This window comes from Neophocaena asiaeorientalis, unplaced genomic scaffold, assembly GCF_003031525.2.
Source record: "Neophocaena asiaeorientalis asiaeorientalis breed wild unplaced genomic scaffold, Neophocaena_asiaeorientalis_V1.1 scaffold44, whole genome shotgun sequence".
NCBI lineage: Eukaryota > Metazoa > Chordata > Mammalia > Artiodactyla > Phocoenidae > Neophocaena > Neophocaena asiaeorientalis.
The window spans coordinates 1,259,246-1,277,830 of record NW_020173678.1 but is presented as its reverse complement, the minus strand read 5'-3'; the positions used below and the strand labels follow the sequence as shown (position 1 = coordinate 1,277,830).

Sequence of the window (18,585 nt, the reverse complement as noted above, 5' to 3'; positions counted from 1 at the left end):
CTGATTGCTTCTACTTTACGCACAAGAATAGCAAACCCAAGCTGTGGCCGGGGCTCCGCAGAGTAGCTGCAGGTGGGGGGGGGGGGCGTTCACCAGTAGCTCGAGAAGTGACCACCTGTGTCCAGGAGGAGACAGGAGCCCTCGGAGTTAGGGATGGAGCAGACCCCTCTCGCTTCCCTGGGGGACGCTGCCACAGGGCCAAGACCTATTAGGACATATCTAGTCAGCAAGAGATGTCAAGCATTTTTAATAAGAAGAGAAAATACTGTCTTCATAACTGAGAACAATTTATATGGATGGTGTTGACATCAAGAAAAGTTTTGACGTCTAAAGAGATGGAGCTTCTTTATTGAGGGAACTCAGGGCTTACTTCTCTGGTGACACAACATTGCCCCAGCGTGCCGGGCCGTGTGCCTCATGCACGCTGTTCAAAGCCGGTGCTCACGCACGATCTCATTCTGTCTGTAGTCCCTCTGTGGACCGGGTTAGGTGGGTCTCAGCATCCTGACTCACAGATGAGGAAGGGAGTGCCCAGACCCTGTGACCTACGCAGTGTCTTGCAGGATTCAGCCCCTCGGTCAGGGAGCTGAGTCTCTGAATCTGAGGGGTGCAATCACAAGATGAGCTTTTAAGGGACCCTGAGGTGAGGATTCTGGGTTAGGATGGTGACAGGCAGGCGCTCATCCCGGCCTGGTCCAGATTTCTGGTTCTATAGCCGCCACCTCACCCATCTCTCCTCTTTCTCCTCAGAGAAAACCCAAGATTACTGCCTCCCGCAAACTCCTGCTGAAGGTGAGCGGGGTCCTGGCTCTGGGGAGGTGTCCGGGGAGGTAGAGGGGTGCAGTGCATCTCTGGGGGGGAGGGTCATGGGAGGTCAAAGAGGAGGGAGACCAGAGTGGGGAGGAGGTGGAGGAGGAGAGGGGATGGAGGAGGAGGGGATGGAGGACGAGGGGATGGAGGACGAGGGGATGGAGGATGAATGGGGATGGAGGAGGAGGGGAAGGAGGAGGAGGGGATGGAGGACGAGAGGGGATGGAGGAGGAGGAGATGGAGGAGGAGGGGATGGAGGAGGAGAGGGGATGGAGGAGGAGGGGAAGGAGGAGGAGGGGATGGAGGAGGAGAGGGGAAGGAGGAGGAGGGGATGGAGGAGGAGAGGGGAAGGAGGAGGAGGGGATGGAGGAGGAGAGGGGAAGGAGGAGGAGGGGATGGAGGAGGAGAGGGGAAGGAGGAGGAGGGGATGGAGGAGGAGAGGGGAAGGAGGAGGAGGGGATGGAGGAGGAGAGGGGAAGGAGGAGGAGGGGATGGAGGAGGAGAGGGGAAGGAGGAGGAGGGGATGGAGGAGGAGAGGGGAAGGAGGAGGAGGGGATGGAGGAGGAGAGGGGAAGGAGGAGGAGGGGATGGAGGAGGAGAGGGGAAGGAGGAGGAGGGGATGGAGGAGGAGAGGGGAAGGAGGAGGAGGGGATGGAGGAGGAGAGGGGAAGGAGGAGGAGGGGATGGAGGAGGAGAGGGGAAGGAGGAGGAGGGGATGGAGGAGGAGAGGGGAAGGAGGAGGAGGGGATGGAGGAGGAGAGGGGAAGGAGGAGGAGGGGATGGAGGAGGAGAGGGGAAGGAGGAGGAGGGGATGGAGGAGGAGAGGGGAAGGAGGAGGAGGGGATGGAGGAGGAGAGGGGAAGGAGGAGGAGGGGATGGAGGAGGAGAGGGGAAGGAGGAGGAGGGGATGGAGGAGGAGAGGGGAAGGAGGAGGAGGGGATGGAGGAGGAGAGGGGAAGGAGGAGGAGGGGATGGAGGAGGAGAGGGGAAGGAGGAGGAGGGGATGGAGGAGGAGAGGGGAAGGAGGAGGAGGGGATGGAGGAGGAGAGGGGAAGGAGGAGGAGGGGATGGAGGAGGAGAGGGGAAGGAGGAGGAGGGGATGGAGGAGGAGAGGGGAAGGAGGAGGAGGGGATGGAGGAGGAGAGGGGAAGGAGGAGGAGGGGATGGAGGAGGAGAGGGGAAGGAGGAGGAGGGGATGGAGGAGGAGAGGGGAAGGAGGAGGAGGGGATGGAGGAGGAGAGGGGAAGGAGGAGGAGGGGATGGAGGAGGAGAGGGGAAGGAGGAGGAGGGGATGGAGGAGGAGAGGGGAAGGAGGAGGAGGGGATGGAGGAGGAGAGGGGAAGGAGGAGGAGGGGATGGAGGAGGAGAGGGGAAGGAGGAGGAGGGGATGGAGGAGGAGAGGGGAAGGAGGAGGAGGGGATGGAGGAGGAGAGGGGAAGGAGGAGGAGGGGATGGAGGACGAGAGGGGATGGAGGACGAGAGGGGATGGAGGAGGACGCGGCAGAGGGAGTGTGGCCAGAGCCCGGAGCCTGTGGTCAGAGGGTGGGAACCTGGAATTCTGGTCCTGGCACCTTCCCAGGGCTTGGCAGGAGGCGGGGCCATGTTCAGGGTGGGACCCCTGGTGGGGGCAGAGGGCTTGCTTTATTTTGGTAAGAGATTCTTTCTTAGGAGCCCTGGGGCCCAAAAAGATGAGAAATGGTAAGAGGAAGATTGAAGGACAGTAAGGCCCGGGGTCCAAGAGCGCGGGTGCTGGTGTGTGGTCCCCCGGGCTTTGGCGTCACGTGGCCAGGCACACACTCCCACTCTTGGCAGCTGCCTGAGCTGGGCCTCGTCCGGGGCCGGGCTGGCAGTCTGGGGCCCGCCTCCCCTTCAGGCCCCACTGCCGTGGGGGGCCGGGGCCGCGCTCACCGGGCGTGTCCTGCGCAGAGCCTGATGCTGGCCAAGGCCAAGGAGTGCTGGGAGCAAGAGCACGAGGCGCGGGAGGCCGAGAAGAGTCGCTACCTGGCCGAGCGCATCCCTGCGCTGCAGACCCGAGGCCTGTCGCTCAGCGCCCTGCAGGTGGGCATGGGACAGGGGCTCCCGAAGCGGCGCGCAGCCCCGCGGCAGGGACTCGGACTGGCTCGGCCGCAAGCTCTCTCATTAGCCTTCACAGCCCCGTGGCGCGGGGTCGGGCTGGGGTGGGGCGTTGGGTCCCATTTTACGAGCGGGAAGGGAGCCTCAGCAGGGAGGAGGGGCTTGCTTGCGGGGGGTGGCGGGGGCTGAGCAGGGGCTAGGTCGCGTATTGGAGCAGCGTGACGGTGCAGAGCGGGGAGCTGGCCAACGCTTGGGAGGGCCCACTTCTCCAGATCTGCCCGTCCTTCCCCTGCAAATAGGCCTTTAATGTTTTTATAACATTGATAAGAGTTTAAACACCAGCGACTGCAGAGTGAAGGGCCCGGAAGGAGATACAGATCTCCTTTGACTTACGATGGGGTTAAGTCCCAAGAAGCCCATCGTCAGGTGAAACTGTCGTAGGGCCAAAGTGCACTGTCTACGCCTCACCCAGCGCACATCACAGCTCACCTGGCCCAGCTTAACCGTGTGAGGACCCCACTCACGGTAGCTGAAAGTTGGGCGAAATCAACTAACAGAAAAGCCTATTTTATAATAAAGAGTTGAATATCTCGTGTAATTTACTGACGATGAAAAAGCAGATGGTTGTCTGGTACAGAATGGTTTTACGTGTGTGGGTGGCCACCCTCACGAGCGTGGGGCTGCCTGGGAGCTGGGGCTGCACTGCCCAGCACCGAACATCACTAGCGGGAAGGATTAAAATTCAAACTTCCAAGGATGGTTTCTACTGAATTTCTATTGCTCTCTCACCATCATAAAGGCAAAAAAGATCATAAGCTGAGCCATCGTAAGTCAGGGACCATTTTTTTAAAAAGGCATTTATTTACTTATTTTGTCTGTGCCAGGTCTCAGTTGTGGCATGCAGACTTCTTAGTTGTGGCATGTATGTGGGATCTAGTTCCCCGACCAGGGATGGAACCCAGGCCCCCTGCATCGGGAACTCGGAGTCTTACCCACTGGACCGCCAGGGAAGTCCCACCATTTGTAGACCAACATGTCACCGATGGTTACCTCCAGGCGGTAACCTATGTTATTACTGCCTGGTGGTAATAATTCCTATTTTATTATTAATTAAATAATAATAATTAGTATCACTAATTATTCCTATTTTATTAGTAGTAGTATTTTTTTGTTTGTTTAGGCTGTACCGTGCGGCATGCGGGGTCTTAGTTCCATCGAACCCGTGTCCCCTGTATTGGGAGCTCAGAGTCTTAATCACTGGACCGCTAGGGAAGTCCCCTTGTTTTATTATTTTTGCTTAATACATAATTTTCAAAATTTCTACAATTAACTTACATTCTTTTTATCATAAGAAAACTTTTTAGCGATAAGTACATTCGGAAAGGAAAACAAAGGACTTCCATTCAGAGCGAAGGGGTCTATCAGCCCCTTCCACAGCTCAGGTCTTGCCGAGGTGGAGGAGGGGCCGGGCACCCGGCCGGGAGGTGGAAAAGCGGGGCTGGGGGCTGAGCGGCTCCCTCATCTCCCTTCCTGACTCCCCTGCTTCCGCAGGACCTGTGCCGGGACCTGCACGCCAAGGTGGAGGTGGTGGACGAGGAGAGATATGACATCGAGGCCAAATGCCTGCATAACACCAGGGAGGTGAGCCGGGGCTGGGGGGTGGAAACACCAGGGAGGTGAGCCGGGGCTGGGGGGTGGCAGGGGCACAGCTGGAGCAGGCTGGCTGGCTGGGACAGGGTGGTGTGTGAGAAGGTGGGCGCAGCCAGTGCAGGTCAGGTGGGTGGCGGGTGACGTCTGGGGGTGTCGGGTGGGCACTGACGTGGCAGTTGTGGACCAGGTCCCCCTCCCACTGCTGGGTCTGGGGAGTGGCACTTAGAAAGCTCTGGTCCCTGCACTCCATCCCCCAGGGCTGGAGTTGGGCAGAGAGAAGGTGATGCTTTTCACACAGATGAAAAGCACAGACTTCATCCAACCTGTAAGGTGGGCTCTTCAGTGGAAGAGAAGCCACCCATTTTATTCACCCACACAAATAATCATAGCCTGTTAATAACACCTTACCTTGCAAACGGCTTTCATGTGCATTGTCCCTTTGATCCTCCCTGCACGCCTGTGGACGAAGTGGGTGCTTTTATCTGCACCTGACAGATGAGGACACAGGTTCAGAGAGGCTGAGAAACTCGGCCCAGGTCACACAGCGGTGGACCTAGGATGGGCCTGGCCTCTGACCCTCACTCCAGTCACTTAGCACTCCCCCAGCATGGGGCGCGGGGCGTCAGCTCCACCCAGACCCAGCTCTGGTGCGGTGGGCAGAATGCAGAGGGGCAGGGCTCCTGCTGCTGGAGTGGGCACCTGTTCCAGCAGAGGGGTGGGGAGGGACTGGAGCCACTTCCCTCCTTCCCACTTCTCCCCAGCAGGAATGACGATCTGTGGGTTCAGGGATCCCCCCAGAATTTCCTCCTGAGGGTGCACCCTGGAAATCCCCCAGGGGGCTCGGACATGGGGTTTATCCATCCTGCTGGACCAGGGCTGTGCCCTCAATGACCTGCTCTGAAGGCTCACTGGGAAGGGACTGGTTAGAAGCGGGAATAAGAGGAAGTGGCCCGTCCCACTGCAAGCAGGGCTTCCGAATGACACTTCTGTCTCTTCCCTGCATGGCCGCCATGGCCGCCACGGCTAACCGAGTTCCCTCTCGGAGTCCCACTCACCCCTGTACCAATTGAATAGGATAGAACGGAGGTGGCTGTTTGCAAGGTGACAGATAGTGGGTCTGGGCGTCCCCGAGGGCCTGGCCTGGAGCCTGGAGAAGTGGGGCCTGGCTGGGCCCCGGAGCCCTGAGCTGCCCCCTCCCCGCAGATCAAGGACCTGAAGCTCAAGGTGCTGGACCTGCGCGGGAAGTTCAAGCGCCCCCCCCTGCGGCGCGTCCGCGTCTCGGCCGACGCCATGCTGCGCGCCCTGCTGGGCTCCAAGCACAAGGTGTCCATGGACCTGCGCGCCAACCTCAAGTCTGTGAAAAAGGAGGACACGGAGAAGGTGAGCCCCCGACCTCACCCGACACGGCCTTGGCCAGCCCTACGCCCCCCACATGAGCCCCGCCAGCTGGCAGCACGCTCCAGGACCCCTGGGAGACCAGGAGAGGCCTCACCACCCTGTTCTGGGGGGAGGGCTGGGATGTCCCACCTCTTAGGGGAGGCTGACTTCCCATCACCCAGCCGCTCCTGTGCAGGGAGGGCCTGGTGCTAAGTGTCCCCTGTGTGGCCGCCCACAGGAGCGGCCCGTGGAGGTGGGCGACTGGAGGAAGAACGTGGAGGCCATGTCCGGGATGGAGGGCCGCAAGAAGATGTTCGATGCTGCCAAGTCCCCGACCTCCCAGTAGAGGTAGGCAGAGCCAGCTCCCCGCTCCCAGGCCCCAGTTGACAGGGCAGCAGGGACGCCAGGACGGCGGCTGGCGGGCTGGGCAGGGTGGGCGGGGAAGAGGAGCCCTGAGGTGGCTCAGTCCTGGTCCCCTGAGACTGTAGGCACATCATCCCTGCTTCGGGGCCCTTCACTCCCTCACCTGCAGCATGGGGGTTGCGTCAGCTCCGTGATCCCCCAGGTGTATCACCTGGGGCGCAGATGATCTGGCCCCTCCCAGGCCTGCTGGATCCGAGCCTCTGGGGTGGGATCAGCCCCTAGGTGACTCTGATGCCAGAGCTTAGAACCCCTGGATTCCATGACCCCCAGGGCCTTCCAGCTCTGACTTTCCAAAAGTCTAAACCACTTTTAACTGCCTCCTGGGGAATCCTGCAAAGTGCCCAGCACTGGTCGGGGGGCTTCCATTCAGAGGAGACAAGGCCACCCACTCTCCGAGGAAGCTGCTGGAGAAAGCAGAATGTTAGGACACGTGAAGCCCTCTGTGGGCATGCGGAGGGCACGTGCAACAGGGCAGGGTCTGTCCGACAGCCCTGTCCATCTGAGAAGCCTCCTGGAGGGGCAAGCTCTCCGAGGATGTGATGGGGTTGTGGACGCAGGAGGGCATGTCAGGGGCTGATGGTGCAACCAGAGCTCAGAGGTGGGGATTGGCCACGCGTGGGAGGATGCCCAGGCGGACAGGTGCGAGGAGCCCCGTGGGGAGGAGGGTGGGGAGAGCTGAGGCTCGTAGGAGCCCCTGTGGACAGCAGTCCAGCCTGGGTGCCGGGGTGAGAAGGCCTGGGAACTGAGGGCTGCTGCCTCTCTGTCCCGCAGGCAGCTGGCCAAACTGTGCTCCGGGTGCCCTGCCTGCTCCTTCCTGCAGCCCCGCCCGCCGGCCTCTCAGCATACCCCCCTGCACTGCAGAGCGCGCCCCCTCCTCCCACGTCTCCCTTCCAGCCTGAGCGCCTTCCGGCGGGACTGGGATTAACAGACACAAGAGGGGAGGAACGGCAGCGTCTGAAGACGGCGCCTGGCTGGCGGGTGGGCTCCCTGGGGCTCCCTGGGGCTCCGGCCGCTGTGGGGCAACCAGGCCTCGAGGAGGCATGCACCCTCCACTCTGTATGTCAAGCGCCCGTGGGCGTCACAGCCTCTCCATTAAAACCAGTGTCCTGCTCACTTCTGCAGCTCCGGCTGTGAGCACCTGGGGGAGGGGGAAGGCAGGGAGCCTGTGAGGGAGGCTGTGCTGGGCTTCAGGCAGCAGCTCGGGGCAGCATGGAGGGTCACCTGCTCAGGTCCCCCTGGTCCTCCTGCCATCTGGTCCGGTGACACCACACAGCACAGCCTCACCCCCAGGGTGCTCAGCTCAGCCCAGCCTGACCCGCAGCTGTCAAGGGGCCCCTCCATTCCCAGCCCCTGGCCCTGCTGCTCTCACGGGGCCGTTCCCCCGGCTCCCCTCTCCTGGGTGCCCTGGTGTGCCTGACCCTCGGGGTGAGCAGTCAGGTCGGTGTCCTGGCCCAGCCAGGGGGATGCCCTGCAGTTCCACCCCGGCCACCAGGCAGCTCCTTGTTCACGCCTGCCCTGGGCTCTCCCATCGGGTCCTGGGCCAGCCCTGTCCACCTGCATCCACCCTCCCTGACTGTCTTTCCTTCACACTCCTGATGGACCATGTCCCCCAGGACTGATTCTGTCCCAAGGTGTGGCAGTCAGTTGTCTGTCCTCCAGGTCAGGTCCTTTCTCCATCTCGCTGACATCTGGGCCAAAGCCCGGTGAGGGGTGCAAGTCTGCTGGGGTGGAATGGGGGGCCTGGGGGCACCCCTCCACACACATGGAGGGCAGCGGCTCCCGTGACTCCTGAGATATGCCTACGAGGAAGCAGCTGGTCCCCGGCCCGGCCCTTGGCTTTTTGGCCGCCCGGCACTGGCCCCAGGAGAGGCTGGGCTGTGTGAAGAGCCCTCCAGCTGCCTGTGAGTCCCTGTTCTGCCCTCTGCTCCCAGTGCATTATCTACCATAAATGCCAGAAGTTGGGAGCAAAGTGCAGCACCAGGGGCCCCTGGGCCGGGGTCTGGCTCCCGGCCACGCAGCCAGCCAGCCCCTGAAGGACCAGCAGCCCGAGATGTGCTGGGGGAAGAGCAGTCTGCCTGGGTCCTTGCTGCAAACAGCTCAGTGGGCGGAGAGGTGGACGTGCTCAAAGAAAACAGCTCCTAGAAACACGGAAACTCTCAGGCGCAGACACACACAGACACACACACAGACACACACACACACACACACACACACACACGCAGCTGGAAAGCCCAGCGGGGCTGGGCCAGGCACAGAGCCTGGCTTGGGTCTCACGCCCGGCAGCCGTACACACGCCCCCTTCCCTGACGCACAGGTCACCGCGGCCGGCCTGGGTCCATAGCGTGGCCTCCCCCCTCTGCTTCCTCTCAGCCCTGGGAGATCCTGGCCCCGAGTTGCAAAGGCAGTGCTCGGTTCCGCCCCCCAACTATCGACCTGGGGCCCAGCACGCTGGGGCCCCCACCCTGCCTTGCAAAGCCAGGCCTGACTCAGAGCAAACGCCTGGCGCAGAGAGCCCGTGGGAGGAGGGCCCTCTGGGAAAGGGCCCCTGCCCCACCCAAAGCCCTCCGGGAGGATGTCCAGTCCGTTCTGCTTCCTGGCAGGGCCAGACCTAGCCTGCCCCCCGTGCAACGGAGCCCTGAGTGGTGACGGCCAGGGGGCTCTGTCACAGGGCTCCTTGGGGTGGCAGTGGGCGGGGCTGGCTTAGTTGTGGCCACAGCAGGGCCTGGGCGGGAGGCGTGGTCTCTGGAGAGAGAGAAGCAGGATTCCACCCGGTCCCCACTCACCACGCAGGGACCGAGCCTGGACACGAGCAGGGCAGAGCCGGGAGCTGGGTCCCACTGAAGCCCAGCAGCTGCAGCACTCACTCCCCTCCAGGTACTGCTCTCTGCACCTGAATGAGCTCATCTAAGCTTCGCGACACCCCCTGAGAGGGACCACAACCACTCCCGTTTCACAGATGGGAAAGCGAGGCACAGAGAGGTTAACACCTTTCCATGGCCACACGGTTAGTGAACGAGGGGCCAGGACCGAGCTCAGCTGGTCTGTTAGAGCCCGGACTCCTACTCACGACCTAATAACATGCCTTACCAGAATCACATCATTACGTTCTCACCAAAACCGAAGGGGTACCTGTTATCGCAGATTCATTGACACGTGAGGAGACAGAGGCTGGGAGGGTTGAAGTCACTCACTACGAGTCAAGGGCTGTGACAGCTGCAGGCTGGGGACAGGGACCTGGGTCAACCTGCCTTGGCGGTCACCCTTTTCTGGGATCAGGCTTGCCTCAACAGAGCCCGACCTGTAACTTTCCAGAAGGGATGTGGCCGGGGACCAAGGGCAATGCATACGCACCTTGGAGTTCACCTGTCCCCAGAGAGGAGAAAACATTCAAATGAGATGCAAATGCACCCAAATGGGCAAAGGGGCCGACTTTCTCCAACAGCAGGGACACGGACCTATAGCTAGCGGCCGCTGGAGGGGGAGCTCCTGCCTCCTGGAAGGAACGACCAGGGCAGAAGGCCACCCGCTACACCCCTGCCTGCCCCAGAGCCTGAGGAGGCCAGCCGTCCCCCAAGTCTCTATATCCACGGGGCAGGAGGCCGAGCCCGCTGTCTGTCTGGGGCCCACCTCGCAGCAGGATGTCAGGGCAGGCCCAGGCTCAGGGCTGCGGGGACTGGAGTGTCCTGCCAAGGAGGGAGCCCGTTAAACATTAGCCCCAATGGCCCCCCACGAAGCAAGTCAGGCTCCCCGCAGGGCTCCCGGCCGGCCAGGTTTGTTCCAGGTGGGTGACCAAGCTGCCGAAGCCTGGGACAGGCCGCTGGGGCCAGTGCGGACGGCAGCCGCCTCTCCTGACCCCAGCAGGGCTCCCTCCTCAGCAACCCTAAAGCCGGCCAGCGGGCCCTCCACTGGAGGTGAGTGACGGGCAGTCTATCCCGAGACACACTCCTAAGCGGGTCCCTGAGGCCACAGCTGAGCAGCGCAGCCCCCATCTGCCCGTGGGTCTGGTGCATAGGGCTGTAGCCGGCTTCTGGAGGCCCAGAGAGGGAGACTGAATTGCTCAAGGTCACAGCCCTACCAGGGGGACAGAACAGGGCCCTGGACTCCCTGTAGGTGGACAGAGCTCTGGTCTCCCGGCCAGAGGCAGTGGGCTGGGGGCCTGAGCGGGTGGCCCACCTCTGGCTCCGGGTCAGCACCCACCTGGCTCCACCGGTTGACACGGGCTGGGTGAGCCCCACCCTCGGCTCTGGGCTCAGGAGAGAAGTATGGCCACACCTAAATGCCAGGGCAGGTTTTCCAACCCGGGAGCCCCGGGAAGGAGTGTGTGTGTGTGTGTGTGCGTGCGTGTATGCACCCGTGGCCGTCCGTCGGAAGGGGTGAGCCTGGTGTGTGTGCCCGTGAGGGTGGTGGCTTGCTTGCCCTTGAGTGCGATGGATGCCCACATGGCCCTCGTTTTAGAATTTTCCAGATGCAATTCCCCTGATTGGATCTCTGTGACCCAACTTCCTACTGCTCCACTGCCCGCTGAGGAAACCGGGCTACTGCAGTGAAGTTTCCATAAAGCTACATGCATTCAGTGAAAAGGGTTCTCCTTTTCTCAAGTATGCATGCCTTAATTCTATTATTTTAGTATCAAGATACCCTGTACTTATGGGGTGGGAGCACAGGAAGTGGTCATTGTTGTCTTCTAATTTCTTCAAAAAACAAAGTGGTGGGGCTTCCCTGGTGGCGCAGTGGTTGAGAGTCCGCCTGCCGATGCAGGGGACGCGGGTTCGTGTCCCGGTCCGGGAAGATCCCACATGCCGCGGAGCGGCTGGGCCCGTGAGCCATGGCCGCTGAGCCTGCGCGTCCGGAGCCTGTGCTCCGCAACGGGAGAGGCCACAGCAGTGAGAGGCCCGCGTACCGCAAACAAACAAACAAAAAACCAACAAAATGGTGGCAACACGATTTGTGTATTCATATTTTAAAAAGTATTATTAGTTGGTGAAACCCAAAGCCAGGGAACCACTGCCCTGGATTCTTTAGGGTGTGTGTCTTACCTCCCAGTCACAGTCAGGCTGTGACTTCCAGCCCCGCAGGCCTGGGGCCGGGGATCCCCTGGTCTCTACTCTGGCCTCTTTGGGGAAAAAGAAGCGGCCTTATGTCCTGTGTAGACAGGGGTTGGGGGCCGGGGAATCCAGAGCCCAATGTCTTCCTTGGGAGGGGAAGAGAGAGGGGGCTTCCTCCTCTCACTGGCTGGGGAGTCAAAAACTCCCCTCCTGGACCAGGGGATTCCCAGGGTGATAAGCCCTGCCTTCCTGGATTCTCCCCAGGGGAAGTGGCCAGCACAGGCTCATAGTTATTAACATATGTACACAATTATACGGTGAACACCTCCGTGTCAACCACTCATTTTAAGAACTAGGGAACTGCGATTCAATATCTTGTAATTATCTATAACAGAAAATAATCTGAAAATAAGGAAGTAAATAATTATATAAATATATATGTATAACTGAATCACTTTGCTGTACACCTGAAACTAACACGATATTGTAAATTAACTGTACTTCGATTAAAACAAAAGAACTAGGTTATTGCAGATGCTTTTGAAGCCCCTGCACACCCCTCTCCAACCATGACACTTCCCCTCCAGAGCGCCGAGCCTGCGCTCTAGAGCCCGCAAGCCACAACTACTGAGCCCACGTGCCACAACTACTGAAGCCCGTGCGCCTAGAGCCCGTGCTCTGCAACAAGAGAAGCCACCGCAATGAGAAGCCCGCGCACCGCAACGAAGAGTAGCCCCCGCTCGCCGCAACTAGAGAAAGCCCGCGCACAGCAACGAAGACCCAACGCAGCCATAAATAAATAAATTAATTAATTAAAAAAATTTGCTTAGCACTCCTCCACTTGCGAATAGACTTGAGACAGTAGGTGTGGTTGCAGTTGGAGAGGATCCCGAGGTGGCGCTCGCTGGGGCTGGCAACGGGAGAGGCCACAGCAGAGAGAGGCCCGCGTACCTATGAGAAGTAGGCCACCTCCATGCAGATCCCACACACCATGTCCTTGCTGCGCTGCACGGCAGACGAGAGCTCCCTGTCCTTCTCATGGGCCTCGAAATGCATGCTTCTGCTTTGAAGTTCATTAGAGGTGAAGATTGCAAAATTCACCCCTGTGAAAGAACGACGTGATGAAATACCACCACTTACTCACCTTTTTCCTGTGAATAGGCCTCTGGCTGGTTTCTGGAGTTTTGCTACTATAACCAGTGCTACCGGGGATGTTCTGAGCTCCTGCTTGGTGCCCGTGGTCAAGGTGCCGGGCCGTCCGCACTTGCTGGTTTCCAAGTACACTCCTGCAGCCATCTACCATCAGGGTGACCCAGATCCTGGAGAAGAAGGGTCCGAGACGCTGAGAGGCTCCGACCCAGCCTCCCAGGTGACACAGAGGGGATCTCAGGCTGTCTGGGGTTTCCTGTTCTCCTTCCCAAAGCAAGTTACTGCAATTCTGTAAACCTATCACGCCAAGTGCTAGTGTAGACACGGGGGTGAATGAAACACTCCTGCTCTCCCCAAGACGCTTGGGGCGTTGAAACACGGGCACGGATGCCCTGCGCACCGCCCCTGCCCTTGTGATTGTCCCCTTCTCCCGCCTGCCCTGCACAAGCCCTCGGGTGCTGTGGAAAATGCAGGCCAGGCTGTCCTGGGCCCCGCCCCGACGTCCAGCCATGTGCTGGACAGCTCCCCGGGCTGTCCTTGGGGCCCTCACATTCCAGTGGCTGAGGCCAGGGGTGCTGCTGACCACCTCACAGGGTGCAGACAGCCCCACACCAAGAGCTCTCAGGCCCCAGGGGTCAATACTGAGGCTGAGGCCCCTTGGGCTAAGGTCACCGGCCTTAGCCTTCACTGGCCCCTCAAGGTAGCAAGTGGGCGTCACCTGGCCTTCTCCCCTCCACCCAGCAGCCAGCCCCATGACCACTCGGCCTTCCAGACCTCCGGCCAACCCCTCCTCCCCCTCCTCTGTGCTCAAGTCCTTTTTTTTTTTTTTTTTTTGCGGTACGTGGGCCTCTCACTGTTGTGGCCTCTCCCGTTGTGGAGCACAGGCTCCGGAGGCGCAGGCTCAGCGGCCATGGCTCACGGGCCCAGCCGCTCCGCGGCACGTGGGATCTTCCCGGACCGGGGCACGAACCCGCGTCCCCTGCATCGGCAGGCGGACTCTCAACCACTGCGCCACCAGGGAAGCCCAAGTCCTTCTTTTTTTATGGACGTAAAAGTAGTCCCCTCGGTGGTGGTCTCCCCCTGAAGCCTGGTCAGTGTTGCTTTCAAAGTCTCGGGGGTCTTCCCACTCAGAGGCCATTTGCCTCGTCATTTTCAGCTATCGGGCAGGGTCATGGCCAAGTCCTCAGCTCAGGGCAGCATGAGGACCCCTTTCCTGGTGCCGTGACGGGCACACGAGCCCTCTCCTTGCGGAACCACCGTCCACTCAAGACCCCACATCTCCGTTCACGCACCATCCTGTAGCGGGTCCCTCGCCCCCTTCTCTGATGAGTGAATTCCACTCAACGTTCAAGCCCAACCCAGATGCTCCCTCCCCTTGCAGGCATCCCCAGTCCCTCCACTAGAATTAATCTCTCCTGATGACAGTTTCAGTTTTCGTCGCAGCCTGTCTTGAACACGGCTTGTATGTAAGGACGCTTAGGAGTGCCTGTGTACCTACGCTTGTACACACGCGTGTGTACATATGATTAGGAGCACATGTGGATGTGCACCAGCACGTGTGTGCCTCCACTGCCAAACTGGGACTGTCTTGGGGTCAGGATCTGAGTCCCCACCATCTTGGTGTCATTAAAAGTCAGCGCTGTTTGCTGATTGTAGCAGGTAGAATTAGGTTCCCGCACAAAAAAAATAGTCAATCTAGGGCTTCCCTGGTGGCGCAGTGGTTGAGAGTCCGCCTGCCGATGCAGGGGACACGGGTTCGTGCCCCGATCCGGGAAGATCCCACATGCCGCGGAGCGGCTGGGCCCGTGAGCCATGGCTGCTGGAGCCTGAGCGTCTGGCGCGTGTGCTCCGCAACGGGAGAGGCCACAGCAGTGAGAGGCCCGCGTACCGCAAAAAAAAAAAAACAAAAAAAACCTAAGCCCTGGTAGCTGTGAATGTGACCTCACTGGGAAATCGGGTCTTTGCAGATGTGATCAAATTTAAATGTGGTTGTATTGGATCAGGGTGGGGCTGTAATGCAAGGACTGATGTCTTGATAAGAAGAGGGAACTTTGGACGCGGGCACAGAGACACCGGGAAGGTTCCCTGGGACTCTGAAGGCAGACGTGGAGTCACGTGGCGGCAGGCCCAGGGTTGCCACCAGCAGCAGCAGGACGACAGACGCAAAGAAAGGTCCTGCCCTAGAGCCTCTGGAGGGAGCACGGCTCTGCTGACGGACTTCTAGCCTTCAGAACTGTGGGAAAATAAATATCTGTTGTTTTTAAGCCACCTAGTTGGTGACACTTTGTCACCGCGGCCCTGACATAGCACCAAGCACAGTGCCCGGCACGCAGGAAGGGTCTAGTGAATATACAATGCCTGCCCTCAAGGAACTTTTGGGGCACTAACACGCACATAATTCACTTTTCCTTACTTCTGGAGTTGTCTACGCACCAATCTTCCGTGCCTTTGGGTTTTTGTGTCCATAGACAGGGTGCTGGAGTTTGGGCTTTTAGAGACACCGCTGACTCTCTGCTGGTTTCATGAAGTGTCCCTGGAAAGGCCAGGCTTCAAATGACTGGGGTCGTTTGTCCTTCTCTGTTGAGATGTCACCACTGACAAACCATGGGAAGGACATTCTCTAGGTCCCCAGGGGTCAGCAGGCTCCCCGGGAAGTGCTGGGCCCCAAATCCCAGCATCCAGGGACCTGGGTTATCACCAGCCCCTCTTTCTCTTTCCCTGGAAGAGCCAGTGGCCCAGGGCCTGCCTTGGCCTGTGCAGGGGTCTTGTCAGCTCTCCCACTGCTCACCCCAGGATCACCAGCACGCAACCACGGACTCGTGTGATCCCCACAACCTGGAAGGAAGCTGGGCAAAGTATCATTCTACCCACATGAGGAAACAGGAGATTTGCCCCACGTCACATGTTTCATACATGTCAGAGCCCAAAGCCCCATCTCCAGGCTCCCAGTCCAGCTCTCATTCCTTGAACCTCACTCCTCACCTCCTTTGGCCAAGAAGGAAGGCTCCCCGGAGGAGGGGGCATTTGGGGACGGAGATGCCTTAGCAGGCTAGCTGTGTGTGTGTGTGCCAGCTTCTGCTTAGCGGCTGGCTTGCCCTTTACTGGGAGATCTCAGAGCTGGAGGGTATTGTAGAGACCACCAGCTCTGGATCAGTGCCACAGGGAGGCCAGGCTGGTCAGCGAGACCCAGCAGGGCAGACGCTGTCAGTTCCGCCTCCCTCTTCTCCTGCTGGTGCCTGGGGCTGCACCAGTTCTGATGCGTCGGGAAGATAAGACTCCGTGCGACTTGGGGACTGACCATCCCTGGTCTCCCTGAGGCCGGCTCCCGGGCGGGCAGCGCGAGTGGCACAGGCAGCCGGATGCGCACTTAAAGGGAGCCAGGTGGTGCCCCACTTGCTCCAAAACTCCACTGCTAGTTCCCTGTCCACTGCTCCCTTCCGGGGAAAGCCGAGCTTCCCCCGCCTGGTTCCACACCCAGCCCCTCCAGCCCAAAGTCCAGACCAGCCTGCGAGGAGACGCCTCCGACGTCTTGGCTTTTTCAGAGCCGGAGGCACTCCAGGGTGTGCAGAATGGAACCCAGGCTCTCCTTTCGGGAGGGGTGGGCTTTGACCCGGGCGTGCCTGCGGTTTTGCGCGCGGCGCAGAGGAAGCGCGCCCCGCGCTCTCCCGGGGTCTCGGAGCGGCGGGCCGGAGCGCACGGCCGGGAGGGCTCTCCAGACCTCAGACGCGCGCCGGCTCCCACCTACCCGCCCGCCTCCCGTCTGGGATTCTCGGGGCCGAGCCGGTTGGCGGGCGGAGAGCGGGTCCGTCCCCGGGCCCCGGCCCCGGGCCGCGGCACTTGCGGGAGGGAGGGGCCGGGCGGGCTGGTCGGACAGGTCCCGAGCAGGAAGTCCCCACCCCCGCCCCGCACCGCACCGCCCCGCGCGGCCCGGGCTCTCGTCCACCCGTCCGTCCGTCGGAGCATAGGTGCGGCGGCCCGTCCTGGGCGCGCGGCCGGGTGGCCGGGGCGGGGACCGGGGCGGCTCCTTCTGCGACGCGCCTACCCACAGGCCAATCCGGGGCAGCAGGCGGTGCGCGGCTGCGCGGGACGCAGGCCGGGGGGGATAAGAGGCCAGGTGAGCCTACCTGCGCCGGCGGCGGGCGGGTTGCGCGCGGGGAGGCGCCGAGCGGACACGACGCACGCGGCGGGCGCCCGGGCTCCGGCGGCATGTCAGTCAGCAGGAAGAACTGGGCCACGCTGTCCAGGTGAGCCCGGGGGCCTGGCCGCCCCTGGGGGCCACAGAGTCGGGGCCACACCTGGCAGCTCGCAGGTGTTCCGCCTGCCCCACCGCCTCCTTCCTCCCCTTGGGAGCTGAGGCACAAGCAGGGTGCCTGGGGTGGGCTGCCGGCCCCTAGAGGCCGGTTCGGGGCACTGGGGAAGCGTTCTGGAGTTATGGCCCAGCCTCATTTCCCGAGAAGCCCCCCTGACGGCCCGCGTTTCTCTGTAGAGAGTTTGAGGGGCCCCGCCCGGGGAGGAGCAGGGGGCGCCGTGCCAGGAGCCGGGCAGCACCACCGGGAAGCGTTGGTGAACAGCGCCGGGGGCTGGGTACGGGGGACAGATGCCCTCCCACTGATGAGGCTCGCGTTCCGATTCGGGGTGGGGTCTGGGCTGGGTGACCTCACCACAGCTTCTGCCCCGCTCTGGGCTTCATTCTTTATTTGTGAGCTTATCCTCCCCAGAGCCTGGGCACTGGGTGTCGTATCCCTGCCTGCGGGACATCTGTCAGGGTCAGAGAAGCCTGGGGGCGTGTCCGGAAGGCAGCCCCCCTCATGTGGTTGGTGACCCCTGAACCCCTTGGGGCCACCCTGCACCTCCCCCCAGAGGTGCTTCCATGAGCATCTTCACCTGCGACCCCCCCACACACACACTGCCCCCTCAGGAGACTGAGGCCCACGTAGTAGATGGGAGCCCGGAAGGTTCTAGTGGGTAGAAGCCGACCCCTCCCAGGTGGGCGTGTGGGTGGAGGCCCAGGCTGCCCTTATAGGCACGGAGCAGTACCTCCCAGGCCTTCCCCAGCAAGGCCTCTGGCTCTCCTCACCCCCTTCCCAAGGGCTCCAGAGCTTCTCCAGGGCCGGGGGCCGCCCAGACCCTCAGACCTCACTGCTCTGAAGCACAGTTGCCCGGTCACCACGCTGCAGAGGGGCCCGCGGGGTCTAGAGAGGGGAAGGATACGCCCCAAGAAAGGAGGAGCTCGGTGCCCTAGACAGGGGCCCGGCCGCCTCAGAGGCTGGACACGCCCAGGGAGGGTCTGTACTGCGGGTGGAGCTGGGGGTCAAGGTCTCAGACTCTGCTGTGGGTCACGGTGCGGTGCCGGCGTTGACGTGGGAGCGTCTCTGCTTCCAGGCGGGGCCTGTCTGTTGGGGTGTGTAGTGTGGACACGTCTGGGTGGATGGTATGTTCTGACGTTGCCGAGTTTGGGCCTTGGGAGTCCGAGCCCATTTGGATGTCCATTGAAGACCACAGCGCAGGGCGCTGGGCTAAAAACACAAAGCAGGGCTTCCCTGGTGGCGCAGTGGTTGAGAGTCCGCCTGCCGATGCAGGGGACGCGGGTTCGTGCCCCGGTCCGGGAAGGTCCCACATGCCGCGGGGCGGCTGGGCCCGTGAGCCATGGCCGCTGAGCCTGCGCGTCTGGAGCTGGTGCTCCGCAACGGGAGAGGCCACAGCGGTGAGAGGCCCTAGTACCGCAAAAAAACAACAACAACAAAAAAACCAAACACAAAGCAGACATGGCTGAGTCAGGAGCCCCCGGTCTGCTGGGATGTGTGTGACTTTGTGTCTGAGACATGCCCGGATGTGTGTCAGGGTGTGCACCAGGTGGCAGTGGGGCGCTGGAACTTTTAAAGTGCGAGCAGGGTCTGGTCTTAGCTGGTCCCCTGCTCAGATGGCCCCGGTCTCCCGTGGCTGCAGGGGGGGCCGGGGGGCGGGGGAGGCGATTGCCAGGCAGCGGGAAGCCCCGGGGTCCAGCCCCGGCCCCGCCCCCCGGCCCTCCCCAGCCCTGTGGGCAGACACCTGTGGCCAC

At 61.2% G+C, this 18,585-nt stretch overlaps 2 protein-coding genes across 3 annotated transcripts in view; both read left to right on the top strand.

Annotated features, from left to right (window-relative positions):
• The first annotated feature begins 586 nt into the window (after positions 1 to 586).
• TNNI1 (troponin I1, slow skeletal type) lies at positions 587 to 7,435 on the top strand. The gene is made up of 6 exons (XM_024749637.1): positions 587 to 792; positions 2,737 to 2,868; positions 4,435 to 4,524; positions 5,737 to 5,913; positions 6,149 to 6,258; positions 7,105 to 7,435. Exons 2-5 carry the CDS (start codon positions 2,743 to 2,745, stop codon positions 6,254 to 6,256), a joined length of 501 nt encoding a protein of 166 aa, XP_024605405.1. The 5' UTR covers positions 587 to 792; positions 2,737 to 2,742; the 3' UTR covers positions 6,257 to 6,258; positions 7,105 to 7,435.
• A 9,234-nt stretch (positions 7,436 to 16,669) lies between these two features.
• Positions 16,670 to 18,585, top strand: part of LAD1 (ladinin 1) — a 13,365-nt gene continuing 11,449 nt past the window's right edge. For both annotated transcript variants that reach the window (XM_024749619.1, XM_024749618.1), the window contains exon 1: positions 16,670 to 16,771. In XM_024749619.1, coding sequence (XP_024605387.1) covers positions 16,734 to 16,771 — 38 coding nt within the window. In that variant the 5' untranslated portion in view covers positions 16,670 to 16,733. The remainder of the gene's footprint in view (positions 16,772 to 18,585) is intronic.